General features: G+C 37.9%; 1 protein-coding gene across 2 annotated transcripts in view; it reads left to right on the top strand.

Annotated features, from left to right (window-relative positions):
• The window catches only part of adam22 (ADAM metallopeptidase domain 22), a 133,693-nt gene that overhangs the window by 8,401 nt on the left and 108,218 nt on the right, over window positions 1-17,074 (top strand). For both annotated transcript variants that reach the window (XM_057833949.1, XM_057833948.1), the window contains exon 3: window positions 1,495-1,571. In XM_057833949.1, the coding sequence (XP_057689932.1) occupies window positions 1,495-1,571 (77 nt within the window). The remainder of the gene's footprint in view (window positions 1-1,494; window positions 1,572-17,074) is intronic.

Genomic DNA, 17,074 nt, shown 5'->3' with positions numbered 1-17,074 from the left:
CGCTGGATGTTATTCATAGGCTCTCTGAGCTATTTTTAAATCTCAGACGCAAATATCAACACTGCCAGTGGAGGTGTAGCACAAATTGTTGTTTGGTGGAAAAACAAACCTCACAAATTAAACTAACCTGGGTGTGTTGGTGTGTGTATTTTCTCATTGTGTGTGTCCTTGCTTGGAAAGCGTGGAATGAAAAATTCTCAGTGTCTTAACTCACAAATCAATAAAGGAAGAGTTAGTGGATTACAAAGTTCACAATCACTGCTATCACCTCCCATCAGACATTTCAGATTAGATTACATCATAAATACAGTAAAGATTCTACCCACTCATATATGTATTGAGCAGAGCAGACATGCTTGCAAACAATAGAGACCATGTTCCTTAGGGAATATGTGCTCCAAGGTCACTCTTGGGTAAGCACAGGGAGCTGACCCTTCCTTCCCCCCATGTTGTGGTCCTGCAGCATCCATGTTGAAATGAAGGTAGCCCATTGCAGGGGGCGGAACCACTGGAATGATTGTTAGTGGGGTTTCATTGACCCTGAGGGGTGTGGAATGAATGAATGAGTCAAGCGTGCACCATCTGCGTCTAATGCTCAATAGGAATGAGAATCCAGCTCCAGTTAAATCACATTCATGTGTCCACAGTAATGCATATCAGTGTTCTAGACCAGAGGCTGTATAGTCATTTTCAGTCCAATATTATCCATACTCAGGTGACATTTTTAGAGACAGACCTATCTCAGGTGTCTGGCTGTTTTGCTCCCCTTTGATTTCATTGTTGAATGCTCAGCAACACAATATAGATACGGTATACATTAATACATCCATTATACTAGGTGGATTTCACAAATTATACAAAACAAATTATAACCTGCCACAGCTACATCAAGACATATACTGTACCATTCACACATGCGACAACATAACAGTCAATAATGGAAAAAAACAACAAGAGGGCAGCTATATACAATTAAAGCTCCATTCTGTTGCAGTTATCAGCCATTTAAGAGGAGGGGGATAAGGGTAGAGATGGCCCTCTTCTCAGTGGGTGATAGCTACGCCCTGATGTTAGCAGGACAGAACAGAGTGAGAATGCAGGATATGTGAAGGGTCAGCTGATATTTATCTGCCTTTTTTATGACTATTATTGTAAATGCTGGTAAGTGACTACTGCTCCTGATGATATTGAATGTTTTCATGTTTGTACGATTTCCCACTAATTTCTCCTGACATCGTGTTGGTCCCATACCCCTATGCAAAATGTTTCAAATCCGTTGCATTGCATAATTCTCAATACCAGCAAGAAAGTATGTAGATGAGTTAATAAACATGAGTTAATAAACATTGATGTCTTAATAAGCAGCCATTTTGTCGCTGCGTCCATCCATCTGTATCCATTTGTCAGATGCATGCATGTCATTACGGACCTTCTGAACCATGAATATGCTAATAGATGTAACTGATGCCCCATTTCTTGTGTGTCCTCTTTCAGGTGAACCACATAGCCCAAGCCAGCTTTCAAGTGGAGGCTTTTGGCAGGAAGTTCACCTTGGATGTGGAGCTCAATCAGTGAGTTGTTTTTGCTGTTCGGACTTCAATATTGCACTACAGTGATCCCTCGCTACTTCGTGCTTCAAACTTCGCGCCCTCAGTCCATCGCGGATTTTTTTCAATTAAAAAAATTCAAATGAGCCGTCCCGAGCCAATCAAATAGTCTCACTCTCCCTCCTGCTGCTCTTTGTTAACTATAATCAGCAACTCCTGTGCACTGCCTGACCAACAATGATTGGCAGACATTTAATGTTTGATCTTGCCACAGATCCTTGAAAGCTGATGCTTCAAAGCGCTGCATGCGTCAAACATATTTTATCTTGTTAAACAGTTGCTGTGGCAACTCATTGTGTGTAAGTGAGCAGATTTGAGTGGACTCACTCAATGAAGGATTTAATAAAGTCAAGCATTTTTCTGCTTTATTCTTGTTTAAAAATTAATTCAGTGGCACAGTAATAATGTTGAAAACGTATCACTATTACATTCGAAGTGCTTAAAAAACATTTCTTAACATACATACATATATATGGCGGAAAACACTCAGGTGACTTGAAGTTCCGCTTTGAGATCCCCAATTTGGCCAAATTTCAAAATTGTCCGATATGCATATGTGATACATCATTTGAAAGTTTGAAATCTCAATTTTCTGGGGGAAGAACATTTTTGAACAGGAGGGCATTTAAAAAAAAAAAAAAAAAAATTAAACAGCAAAACCCTATCTGGAGGCGAGAACACGCGAGAGCAGAATTACAGACGCCATGACTTTAACGAGATATTATCGCGTACTTATCTTGTTTTGATCCAAAAACTCCATGTCGCATGTATCAGTGAGTGTCAAGACACAGCTGTGAATGGCCAAAGCTGGATTTTTTTGGGATTTTATGTGTGAAACATGGTCATATAACAAGGGCCGCGATGCAGAAATCGCAGACATCAAGGAGTGGTCGAGATGTTCTTTTTCATATATTTACCTTTCTAAACGTTTTTTTTCTATTTTTCTTTTTTTGGATCGATTATTTATCATCAAACATATCGGAGAAAATGAGACAGTAAAAATAAAAATACAATTATGCGACAGTTATGAGGTCGATATCCGTGACTTTTTTACAGACCGCCATTTTTTTCATTGTGACATAATTTGTTTAGAAGTTTAAAATATGTGAGTGAATAATTTTTTAAAGTCGTTTTTTTTTTTTTAAACGAAATATGAGACATCAATGAATGATTCTAAGCTAAAAACGACAGACATTTTGAATAACAAATATAATTAATTACCTTCGTTTTATGGCTGGGTTGAAACAAAAGCGGTTGCGCGACGTCTGTAAAAGGGGGTTTTCAGGGTAAAACGGACAAATTAAAAATAGTTCGGGGGCTTCATGCGCCATGAATCTGCTATGGCAGCATATAAACATATAGTTCTATTAAACGCAACAGTTGTTTTGGCTTGAAATACAGCAGTTTCTTTTAAAGAGGAGTGCAAGAGCAGAAACTGCCTTTTCAGTCTTGTCTGTGTTTTCCGCCATATATATATATATATATATATATATATATATATATATATATATATATATATATATATATATATATATATATACTGTACATACATTTTGTTTTTAATTATACTTTGGGGAAAAAAAGTGAAAAAAAACATGTCTTATATGTATCTCTTTCCAATGTTAAATCTGAAAAATACATTGAACACACACACCAAAAAAAAAAACATTTTTGGGTGGTGGCGGGCACTACTACGTGGTTTTTCACTTATCACGGCGGGTTCTGGTCCCCATTAACCGGGAAAAACGAGGAATCACTGTGAATCCTCCCTAGCCTCATGGTTGCTGTGTGCAACAAAAATTGTCAAGTCACTCAATTTGGTAATGCAGTTGCATTTAGGTGAGAAATATGGGCTGCTGTTGCTTATTTAGCTACTACTGAATTATTTTCTGGTGCACTTACAGTAGACGTGCGTGTACTCAATGCGTTTGAACAGTATGTTTGTTATGAGAGTCTCCATCATCGTAGTGCATGATTTACGGTAAAAGCTGGAGCACTGCGCTGTCAGACACTTATATTGATCACCACTGATGGAAAGTGAGTGACTCACTTTCCTCTCTCCCTCTTTACTCTTGTTTTCCGTCTCTCATTCTTTCACATCCCCATCTCATACTCAGTCGTTATACATTTTGAGCTCAGCTGTTCAATTTGTTGGCATGTTTCGAATCTCAGTGTGAACTTGCAGACACAAATACCACACTCTGTTCATGAGTGAGGAGTTTGATGACATGGTGCGTGTCCTTCTCAAGCGTAATCCTCTGCCCTCACTGTATAATCGCGAAAGGAAGCACAAGAACGAAATCCCATTTCAAGCTGACCGTAAAAAATGAATTAGCCCCCAACCAGCTACTACATGCGCCACTTTAACAAGTGTGGTTGTGAATACCAATAGTTTCAGCAACCAGCCAAGTGCACTGCACTCTGGAACAAAAAGTTTTAGTAAAGAACAGAACTGTTGATTGTACCATGAAGTGGCCTCTTCTTGTTCATAATGCCATTTTCAAATTATTAAATCACTTACTAACTTTATTTATTTATTCATTTATTTATTTTTACAAAAAGAGCACAAATAACGTACAGAATAGTTATTCATCTCCATGTTTTGACGTTCACACTGAGGCTCTGGTCTTTTATCTGTGGAGTTTGTTTGCATGCTCCCCCTCTCCTTGTATTGGTCTCCTTTGATATTACAGCTTCCTTCCACATTTCTAAAATAGGAATAGTAGGTTCAGTGAAGACGTTGATTCGCAGATGTCAAACTCCAAGCCCTGGAGCCAGATCGGGTTCACGACATCATTCTTTGTGGCCATTGCAAACAAGCAATGTACTGAGTTTGTTATTGCTAAAATATGTAAGAAAATGTCACATTTTCTCAAAAAAAATTTTAAAGCCATTTTTTAACTTCAAATTTCGTTATGCATCATTTTTCCCCTTCAATATGATAACTAAATAAATTAAATAATTATAGGTCAAATTTCATACATTATATAATTTGCAATCTGGGGGGAAAATTGTTAAAATTACTTCAAATTTGGCGTGCTCTAAATTGTCCATTGATATAAATATTAGTGTGAATGGTTATTTGCCAACATGTGTCTTGTGATTATTTATCGACCAGTCTCGGTTGCCCCTCTCTGGCCCGAATTCACCTGGAATTCTAATAAAGTGAAGTGCTAAAGGTAATGATGAATGGATAAAAAATGTAATACACTTGGTCAAGGTTTGTTTTTGTATCATATATATATTAGGGCTGTCAAAATTATCACGTTAACGGGCGGTAATTAATTTTTTAAAAATTAATCACGTTAAAATATTGACGCAATTAATGTACATGCCCCGCTCAAACAGATTAAAATGACAGCAGAGTGTAATGTCCGCTTGTTATTTGTTTTTTGGTGTTTGGCGCCCTCTGCTGGCACTTGGGTCTGTAAGGCAAATTGTTGTTGGATTATCTTTAAATACCCACTACTTTTTGAGCAGACTTCTAGCTTTGTATAGGCTAATGTTCCTATTGTTGAAAGCACAGAGGTGTGTAATAAACAACAAGCAAATTTATATTTTACATTTTGTTTTCTTACTGTACCGAAAATGAACCGAACCGTGACCTCAAAACCGAGGTACGTACCGAACCGAGATTTTTGTGTACCGTAACACCCCTAATATATATATTTTTAATTATAAATAATGTACTTATGCAGTCTATTTTCCAGTTACTATCATCAATAGGCTGAATGAATTAACCGTTGAGTTAATATTTAGAATGAATAATACAAACTCACAGATGTAACCTACACAAAAGGTAATTTTATTACAGTTTGCTCTGAAAGAGTTGTAAAATAAGGCATGTGGGACAGTTGGATATAGTTATGGCGCTTAGTTTATGATTGTGATTGACACCATCTGTGTGTGTCCCACTTCCAGTCCCACTTTCTCATTTCTCATGAGGGACACTTTCCCACTTTTGGTGCCGGCATGTCATCCATTCACACACTCCTACATGAACCAATTCCTTGCCTCCAATCTTGATGCTTATAAATAATCTCATTCATCCAGGTCATTTCATTCCCTGGCATTGAATTGATTGCATTTGATTGTTCTGGTTGTCCAAGACAGCCACAATCATTGTGTGAGTTTTTATTTATTTATCATTGTTTAAACATCTTTTTTTACTTCAGTGGTTTGCAGCAGAGTTCTTTTTTTGTACGTTGGTAATCTCTCATTTTTTGTTTAAAGAGATCCCTGTAGTGTTTATTTGTGTGTCTCTATGGACACTTGCCCACATGAAGTGTGTCAGTATATTTGGAGGAGGGGTCCGTGCCACCTCCTCCATCATCGTCTTTGTCTGGCTCCCACTCCTTCATCTCAGCAGCCGGCTGCACCATTTACATTCATTGGACAAGAACGGGCGGAAGAGCTGCACATACGATGGGGGGTTGCTCCCTTTTTTTTTTTGTTAATCACCTTCAACCAAGCACACACTTCTCCTCCCTCCATTCATCTTTATATACCCTGCACCCCACCCCACCTGCTCCTGGTGAATAATAGATAAGATTAAAGTGGCGTGTGCGTATTTTGGGACTTTCAAAGGGGGAAAACACTGGGGCACTGTTCTTTGATACATACTGTAAGTCAGTCTGGTCATGGTGAACACTAGTACATATGATTCATGTGATGATGAATGCAATTTAAATGTGGTGTGGTAAAATAGATATTGACTATTACAGTTGCAGCTCTCATCGCAAAGTGCATCCAGTTTTCACTAGAAAATGTAGTCTCAAAATAATTCAATGGACACTGGAATTATTGAATTATTAAGGACGATAACGACTTTCGGACCAACTTGTTTGTTGTGGAAGGATTCTAACAAGTTGGGCCTTCAAGAACTCGACCGAGTGTCACGTAAACAGTGGTGGAAACTGAACCTCAGAGGAGCAGTTGTAAAAACATAAAATCACTAATGCTTATAACATGTAATAATAAACATTTTGGTCCATCATTGCATGCATTCTTCCTCTGGGGAATTGAAAAACTAAAATTGTCCCTAATAGGAATAAGGTACTTTAATAAGCGGGAGCAAGTTGGATGGTCCAATTGATGTTACATTATTTCTCTGGTGTTGCAAAACAGGAACAAGAAGGCTTGCGTCCCTCTCGTGTACAGTGTTGACGCTGACAAACGCTCAGTGTATTGTTATTCCTACTGGTGTCGCATCAGCTTTCCTGCATGCAGACACTCTTTTAGCTAATGCACCGTTACCGGCAATGCAAAATGTATTATTCATCTGTATGGAGGGCGTTTGTGCATGTGCGTGTTCAATCTGCACATGTGCAAGGGTTGGTCGTAGATTAGACAAAACACGAATATACGCCGTTGGATTCCTCCTGGGCTCTATTTGTCTAATATTTCTAGAATTGTTTATTTTATCTGTTAACCCATCAATTAATCAAATAATAAGATACATTTATTTTGCATTAAAATTTGTTGCAAAAAAGAAAAATCTTGTTTTTTTACAGAATAACTTTGATTGTTTTGTATTTTTTAATGAATAAACACATAGCACACAATCAGGTAATATCCCACAAGCGAAAGTAATGTCGTACTCACCAACGTTTTTGAAACTGAGATCTACTTTGTCGGCACTGAGTCATGCAAAGGTTCAACCGTATGTCCTTTGAATGTTATTCGTACTACGGCCGCAAGTAATGCTTCTTTCTTACGATAGTCATTGAAAAAAATCATTATTGCACCCTTATTTCTTCAGCTTCTTTATTTTATTCCTGGTGCGACTAAAGTTACATTTGTTTTTAAAAATGTAACGATGACAGCAAAAATAGACCGTAATGGCCTGTCCGGTGGCCAATTCGGCCCTTGGATGTTCTGCTTCACAGGCACGTTTTAGTTTATTCATAGAGTACATACAAATTAATATGCTTTTAGTCTGACACGGGCACATTTAGCATAGACAAAGTGAGTATGTTCCTGCAGAAGCAATGCCTGTGCACAGTATATCATATTATAGTATTGTTTGTTAGGAAATTTCACATGCAAATACAAAAGATTGTGTGAAGTCGTGTTTAATAAAATTGTTCTGAGAATGGGAATGTTGAGCTACAAGTCAATGTAACACAATGCATTTTGATGCATTCATTCAGAAAGCAGAGGGAGATGTGAACGTTTATCCTCAAAAGTTCCCACTTTGGTTTGCAAGGTGTGATGAGTCAAGTAGAAGTTGTTATGGTGGTATACTTGTATAGCGCTTTTCCACCTTTCAAGGCGCTCAAAGCGCTTTACACTACATCGCCATCTACCAACTGGTGACGCAGCACCAGGAGCAATGTGGGGTTCAGTATCTTGCTCAAGGATACTTAGGCGAGTTCATCAGCAGAGAATCGAACCCAAACCTCTGGGTTGGGGGACAACTACTCTACCAATGAGCCACGCCATCCCCATGTCATGATTTCAAGATGACTGTGGAAATGCACTGTATATACATTTAAAATCTACATCATACTTTGCTTTATGATGATATGTGGTACTGATAATGGAATAGATGGACCAAGTTGGTTTATAAGGGCGATTCACTGACATTTGCAAAATTAGTTACGACCAGTGTTGGGAATAACGCCGTTACGTAACGGCGTTATTTTTTCAGTAACAGGGTAATCTAACTAATTACTTTTTCCGCCGTTACAACGCCGTTACCGTTACTGACGGTCAAAAGCGGTGCGTTACTTACGCTGAATAAATTGAAGAAACTACCAGCCGTGTTGACTCGACTCTCTGCTCTGTTGATTTGTCATCCACGACTTGGGGTGCGTTCAGGTTCGAGAATAGCGCACTTCTGACTCCAAGCTGTTTGTCCCTGCTCATTCAATTAGACAATGCTTTCCAAAGTTTGGTAACGTTTCTGTGTTTACTACACCTGATGCTAGCCTCGTTCCCATCTCCCACTGTCAGCCAGCAATAATTCTGCTTCCATCTTGAGGACGGCAGATGCTTTGAAGGTGACGTGAATTGTCGGGAAACGAGCCTACCTGAATGCAGCCCCTTGAGAGATGCGATGGATGTGATTGTGATTGGCTGAGGGTTAGAGTCATGTGTCGTGGTAAGCCAATCAGAGCCGGTGATTTCACAAGCAAACCGGAACAGCGCGTGCAGCAAACACACACAAGCAAAACAAATGCACAGGGTCGGCATGGCAGAGCATTCAGAAGAAAAATTGTCCTTTAAGAGGTGGAGATATAGACACTATTTCAAGTTTGTCGAAATTATTGGAAAGAACCTGCATGTAATGTATAATTTATGTCCCGGGGCAAAGCTTTTGTCGACATCTGTGGTAAGCAATTCAAATCTACTGAAGCACCTAACAAGTTAACTACCTGTCTGTTCTTCTCTATTCCACTGACTCGAATACTGCTCAGAAAATTTCAAATTCTTTGACATACAACAAGTTCTTTTTAAAGTAACGAAAATAGTTACTTTCCCTGGTAACTACAGTGGTACCTCTACATACGATCACTTCGACACACGATCTTTTCGACATCCGACGTAAAATTTGAGCCGCCATTTGTTTCTACATCCGACGAGTTGCTCGAAATACGACGACATGACAGCACTGCAAACGAACGCACGGTGGATTTTCTTGTGTGAGAAATCAACACAGTTTTCAAAAAAAGTTGATACAGTTGGAGAAACAAGGAAAAAAGTGATGCTTACCTTTGAAATGAAGATGCAAGTTATAGAAAAATATGAGCTTGGTGTGCGCGTCCCTGAACTGGCTCAACAATACAGTTCCATGGTCCTCTTCCGACCACCGTTCGCCACTATTTATAAGTTAAGGTGACAATTATTATTGTGGTAACATTGCCAAGGAAATCGCCAGCTTCGTCACGTTTTTATCATTTATTTAAGAACTTATCCAACACAAAACGCCCATTGTCTTAAGCAGTTGACTGCTCTCAAGAAAACGAAAGTATTATCTCTACCGCACCGACCTATCTCACCGTGACGTCAGCTTCGCGGTGCGTTCAGGGACAGTAAAAAGTGTCCGCCATATTAGAATCCAATTCGTTACATTATTTACAGGAATAATTATTAATTCTTCTTCTTATTATTATATTATTCTGACTTATTTATTTATAACTTATTTGTTTTTCTATGTTTAATTGCCATTTGTAACAGTGCCAGCAGTATTTATTAAGAATTTAGTGTATGTTTTTAGGCTTTGGAACGAATTAATGGAATTATAATGTATTCCTACGGGAAAATCCTGCTCGACATACGACCATTTCGACTTACAAACAAGGTCCTGGAACGAATTAAATTCGTATGTAGAGGTACCACTGTAGTTACTTTTACTATAGAGTAATTCATTTACTAACTCAGTTACTTTTTGGAAGAAGTAGTGAGTAATGTAACTAATTACTTTTTTAAAGTAACGTGCCCAACACTGGTTACGACATACCCGACTTACGTGATTTCAACTTTACGATGCCGGAGTCTCGTCCGTCATTTTGTCTCCAATCGTTTTTCTTTGTTTTTTTAAAGGAATAATGTTGACTTTTGTTTTGTGATGCATGCTTTTATTTTGGCGCAGGAAGCATAGAGCAGGTAGTACTCCCACAGTAAGTACTTGTGCACACAAAGAACATCGTATTTGCGCACAGGAGAAAGAGCACACACGCACACACAAGAAAGAGCACATTTGCTCCCACGAAGAAGTCGCGCAGTCGAGTGAGAGAGAGAGGGGAAGGCTTACAGCTGCAAGCCTGCACACACATTTGGTGCTTGTGAAGCATCCACAGAGGCAACGCCTGGATATAACACCTTTTGTACTGTTTATTGTCCGTTTTCAATTGTGATCAAATACTTTGAGTGAGTTTATGTGTTTGTTTTTGATGATGTGCGAACCCTAATTACATGCTAATCGTTTGTGTGGATTGTTATTGCTTTATCAGCAACTAGTTATGAACGCAAATTTGAATTACTGCTTATTGAAGATGAAACTGATTTAATTTCATTTTTATTTTAGTTTCATTCTGCCATGAGCAGCTAAATAAAGTCTGTAAAGAACACAGACGTCTGACATCTTCATTTCTGAGTTTAGCTTGCTGTCTAGCTAAGACTTAGCGCAAATGTCTTAGCGGGGACAGTATAATGACGTATAATACATGTTTTTGGATAGTTATTTTGAGATTTAGGGGTTATTAGGGGTAGTTAAAGGGTTAATTCCGACTTAAGCTGAAATTCCAGTTACGTCTCCAGCGTAGAAATGGAACTCCAGGGACGTCTTGTATTGTTAAAAATAGCTCTCATTTTTAAGTCCATTGTTGATTTTACAAAAAGATACACAAAAAGATAATCATCAGTAAATGTGGATATTTATTTTTGTGAATATTGTACACATTATGTTTATTATTGGGGGCAAATGGGTGGGAACATTCATTGTCATTATTTCTAACTTATTAGGCCAAAATATACTGGTCCAGCACTCTTGAGATCTATGTGCTGTGAATGTCGCCCGTGAACCAAAATGAGTCTCGCATATCATTTTTTTTTGTTAACAGTTTACCTACAATCCGTATTGTTACTACTTGCACACAATTATAATTACACAAGTCATTTGTAAAATAAGCATTACAGCCTTCGTGTTTCTTTCATTCCATGTCAGTAATTGAAATAGTTTTATAAAAGAGGCATATATGATAAGTATAGTGTTTTTCATATGCTTTATTTTGAGAAACGATGGATCTTAAAAAAAAAAAAAAAAAAAAAAAAAACGTGACATGATTGAGAAAAACTGACATCATATTTGGATTCCGCACCTAAAAAATGAGTTGAAAAAACAGCTGTCAGACCTAACTCAACTAAAATTGTGTTCTACAGCGCAATCAATTAGTTGCTGATTAATAGTCATAACTATTCTACAGACACATTTGTTTTTCAAAAAAGCCTTTAAACACCCCACAGATTGGTAGTTTGATTAATATGTGCAAACAAATGTGTTGGCTTGTGTCTAGCTAAATAAGTGGATGGGCTTGTGTCTAGCTAAATAAGTGGATGTGTGTGGAAGAATGCCGTTGCTCTCATCAAGAACATGCGAAGCTTGAAAAGCAGCTGCTGCAGTGTTGTGTCATCTGCTGGGCTTCGGATGGAGAAGTGGCACATTAAGTGGTGTCCTAATTAAAAACAAGGATCTGTTGAAATAATTAGAGAAAAGGGAGTAAATGTAAAAGAGGATCAGAGGAGGAAAATGAAGACGGGGAAAACAAAGGAATCCAAATTATTCATCTGATTGTCTTTGATTTAATTCCACGCAGTGTTCTTGCTTTGTTAAATTGACTTGGAGATTGTTGTCCTTTTTGAGTCCTCTCTAGTTTCTACAAGCACACGACATACAATCGGAGTATGAAATGTTTGGTGAGCGTCATTTACTATTCGATACTTGAGTAGACTAACTGCTGAGGGTGAAGTTCTTGAAGCTTCATGTACTATTCGATACGTGAGTAGACTAACTGCTGAGGGTGAAGTTCTTGAACCTACGTCTATATATTGGTGCCTTGGAGCATAAAAGGTGCCGATGTGGGGCCGAACATTGTGCGATGGTACCTACACGAGCGTTTGACCTTCCACATCGCCGTACGTGTGATTTAAGTCTCTCATATGGTACGTTCCCACAATCATGTATCACACACTCTACCTGCTTTGGGATACTGACACAATCTAGTGCTGCTCTTCCTTTCCATTTGTATCTCCATCCTTGTCTCGCCTCTGATGCACGTTTGGTAATTTATTGAAAGGAGGCGTTATTTGATTTAGTGAGGATGCAAGGCAAACCACACAAGTGTGTGTGAGTGAGGGGGATGGGGAGTTAAGTGTGATAAAGTATAGGAGGAGACGAGTAGTATGTGTGGATGTCTTTTAAGCACCCTCAAGTCCTCCACGCTGCTGTGTGGGTGGCGAAGAACAGATGTGGAAATACTGAGTGGACATTGTGCTTGTATAGGTACCGTAGCTACTTGAAAGGAGTGTCTTGTAACGAATAAATACTGCCCTCATCCATTCCATACCCAGCTCTTACATTCTAATCAAATAAACACACACATGAACACAATCTTGTGGATGTATTCAGAATAAAAGTGAGTGAATTTGTAAACTGTAGTAGTTTATTAATCAACTTCCTTTAGCGAATATGAGAAAATGCCTCAAGATTGAATTATTTTTTTTCGTGATCTAATTGGCATCTGTGTACTGGTGCTTGAATGACTACAGAGTCTAAAGCTCTTGTAATCGATTTGAAGTAGATGACTTTGATGATTTTTTTTTTTTTTTGTAGAACTGAGAGGTGGTCCCCAAACCTTTTTGTCTCCCCTATTGGTTTCACGTTTCGTTCCATTTCATTTCGACAGACCAAAGTAAAAACAAATGGTTACAATGAAAGATTTTTCCAATCCAAAATCAGGTGAAAACATTGAGGTTTTTAAAATCTATTGATTTAAGGTTATTTTTAGAAGTGGAGTTAAGCACTCCAGTTTCACTGCACTGTGTAAAATTGATTTATTGACCTTTTAAGAGCTTTAGTTTTCAATTGGCAATTAGTTGCACGTGGTGGAATTTCTAACTTTTTCAAGGTATTTATTTTCATATAAGTTTATTCATGTAATATAGAATATTAAAGCACAATTTGTTTGCAGCTTTTTTTTGTGCTGCGCGGCTGTGCAAGAAAAGAGATTTGTATAATTTTAGACCGGCCGGAGGGAGGTCTTGGGTTCTCCCTCACTTTGTTCTTCTTTTTGTGGAGGACACTAACTCAAAGCTACTTTTCTGTTATCTGTGAACGAATCACAATGGAATTTGGGAGGTATGCATATAATAGGGATATAAACTATACACTCCTATCCCTGGAGCCTGATTTGATGTTTTTTGTCTTAGGGCTGATTGATTACGAATTAATTGCAGGCTTATTGTAACTTGTAGGTTCTGAGTTTGCAAGTAGAGAGCATGTGTGCTCTTCGTTTGTGCTTTTCATGTCTCCGGGCTGATTTAATGCTGACTTATGCTTCTGCATTGTGGTGACGGCGTACCTACGCAGACCCAATTCACGACCCTATGCTGTAGCCTGACTTGAACCTCAAAAAACCCTGACCACACATCACGTCAACGCATCGTGACGTGAGCGTCAAAGGACTCTAATTGGTCCGCTCAGAACGTTGTTTCCTTTTCAGAACAACAACACCGCCGTTTTCATCTCACTCGCCATTGCCGTCTATGACCAGAGAAAAACTAAAGGAATTCAACAAGAGTCCCCCAAACCCGTACAAAGACAAAGCCACACCCCTCTATTGGCTTGGCAGTAAATTATAGAGAAACGCTTTCCCTTGACCGGAACTTCGAATGCTTAATGACAACGTAGGGTCTACGCCGTCGCTCCGCTCTCAATAGATCGCGGAAGCATAAATCTGGCCTTAGCCGGGTGATCGAGGTTCACTTTTAACTTGTTTTACTTGGTTTAAACAACTGCTGCACCAACTCTTTTACTGTATATAGGGATCATGTTGGGATAGTTTTTTTGTAAAAGAAAACCGACATTTGGAATACCCACCTTTCCTAATGCATTACTTAGATATCGGATCAAGACTCTCCTCGAAATCAGGTGACTCAGACTCAACTGCAAAAACGTGACTGGAACATACCTACTGTATTTTTTGGACTATAAGTCAGTTTTTTTCATAGTTTGACTGGGGGTGCAACTTATACTCTGAATCGACTTATGTGTTAAATTATTAACACATTATTACTAGGGCTGTCAAAATTATCGCGTTAACGCGCGGTAATTATTTTTTAAAATTAATCACGTTAAAATATTTGACGCAATTAACTAGAGGTGTGCAAAATTTCCGATTCTTAGCTTATTCGCGATTCGGCCGTGGAAGATTCGAGAACGATTCACAAACATCCAAATTCCGATTATTGAAATATGCCAAGTAAAGCGGAAGTACAACACACTCAGCGCGCCGCGCGGTCTTTGGGGCGCAACGAGGAAGAACGCAGCGAGAGTAGCTAAACATCATGCTTCTCATTACCCGGCCCCTCGGGTAATGCCAATGCTCAACACACGGTTCTAGCTCAACTCATGCCATGAGATAAAAAACACAACAACATACCTGACTGCTGCCGAAAAGCTGCTATAAAGTACGTCATCCACATAATGTAATGGTAGATATCATTTATATAGGACTAGATGCACCATTGTTTCGGTAGCGTGAGCAGCACATCTACAAAAAGCTAGATGCGAGCGTTAGTAAACGGCCGCCATCTTAAAGCAGTACACTTCCCTGCAAGGCTGTTGTAGCGAACCTTCCAAGCAAACCTAATTAACTTTTTATCTAAAATACTCCTAAATCGGTAAAATATTGACTTGAATCTATATTTAAAATAGTTTTAAAACTTTCACATGTCGAAAGTAGACAAAAGGGAAATTATGGAATAACGGGAGCAATTTTAACAACTTTAACAGTTGATTCACAACATTAAATTAATTGAATGTAGTTTAAAGATGCTGTTACAGAATGGGGACTGGAGTTTTTTTATTTACTGTTATTTTTGTATATTTGTTTACAGCTATATGTTAACTTGATACTGAAATAGTAGTTTGGTTTAGCCTGAGAGGATTTTTGAACAATTTTGGAACTAATGTACAAAACATTTAATAAAAAAAAAAAAAAAAAAAAAAAAAAAAAGGAGGGGGGGTGCATCAATAATCGTTTTATAATCGAATCGGAGCCTCTGAATCGTAATTGTAATCGAATCGTTAGGTGCCCAAAGATTCCCAGCTCTACAATTAACGCACATGTCCCGCTCAGAAAGTATTCTGCCTTTTGGTAAGTTTTACAGCAAGGCTTTTTATGCTGTCCAACAGCGAACTCTTGTGGCCGCTTTGCGACATGGTTTATTGTTTTCTTACCAGTTCATTATGGCTGCACGACGTCTTGGGCTGATAATGTTGTGCTTATATGATCCTTGGACAAGATTTGTCCGTAAGTATGGTTGTTGTAAAGAATGTACATATTATGTTAGTAAGCGAAATGTTATATTTTTTGTATGAGACGCTTTTTGTTTATGTTTAGTGAACCTGTATAGCGTGCTAAGCTAACGTTGTTGCTAATGCAATGCTTGTGTACTTTTATTTTGTAGTTTTACGACGGTCTAAAGAGGACAATGGTTTGAGGCCATTTTATTAATAAATCAGATGAAAAAGGAAGAAGAATTATTAAGGCGTCGTTCACTAGCTGTCTAGCTTTGGAAAAAGTAGATGCTTCGGAGTGAGGACAGCATAGACAGATTTAAATGACAGTAGAGTGAAATGCCCACTACAGTCCTTATGTACCGTATGTTGAATGTATATATCCATCTTGTGTCTTATCTTTCCATTCCAACAATTTATTTTACAGAATATATATATAATTTACAGAAAAAATATGGCATATTTTATAGACGGTTTGAATTGCGATGAATTACGATTAATTCATTTTTAAGCTGTAATTAACTCGATTAAAAATTTTAATCGTTTGACAGCCCTAATTATTACATCATTTCACATGTTATTTCAGTGTTTTGGAGTGACACTGATGGTTTGGTCAACTTGTTAGCATGTTTTATGTTATAGTTATCTGAACAACTCTTAACAGCTATGTTATGTTAACATACTGGCCACGTTCGAATTTTGTTGTTCATGCATCATGTAACATTATCATACTGTACACTTATTCAGCATGTTGTTCTCTACTGTATTTTTATTAGGGGTGTCAAACGATTCAAATTTTTAATCGAGTTAATTACAGCTTGAAAATTAATTAATCGTAATTAATCGCAATTAATCGCAAATCAAACCATCTCTAAAATATGCCATATTTTTCTGTAAATTATTGTTGGAAAGGAAAGATAAGACACAAGTTGGATATATACATTCAACATACGGTACATAAGTACTGTATTTGTTTATTATAACAATAAATCAACAAGATGGCATTACCATTAACATTCTGTTAAAGAGATCCATGGAAAGAAAGACTTGTAGTTCTTAAAAGACAAGTTATAGAAATTTTATATCAGAACCCCTCTTCATGTTTTCGTTTTAATAAAATTTGTAAAATTATCAATCAAAAAATAAACTAGTAGCCCGCCATTGTTGATGTCAATAATTACTTACACAATGCCCATGGGTGCTGAAGCCTATAAAATCAGTCGCACCAAAGCGCCAGCAGAGGGCGGCAAAACTCCGAAAAACACAACAAGTACACCTTTCACTGTGCTCTCATTTTAATCTGTTTGAGCGGGGCATTTGTGCGTTAATTGCGTCAAATATTTTAACGGGATTAATTAAGAAAATAATTACCGCTCGTTAACGCGATAATTTTGACAGCCCTAATTTTTATTTTAAATTGCCTTTCAAGATGACATATCTGTTC

This window comes from Corythoichthys intestinalis, chromosome 4, assembly GCF_030265065.1.
Source record: "Corythoichthys intestinalis isolate RoL2023-P3 chromosome 4, ASM3026506v1, whole genome shotgun sequence".
Lineage (NCBI taxonomy): Eukaryota > Metazoa > Chordata > Actinopteri > Syngnathiformes > Syngnathidae > Corythoichthys > Corythoichthys intestinalis.
The sequence above is the reverse complement of the archived record's forward strand: the minus strand, read 5'-3'. Positions and strand labels throughout refer to the sequence as shown.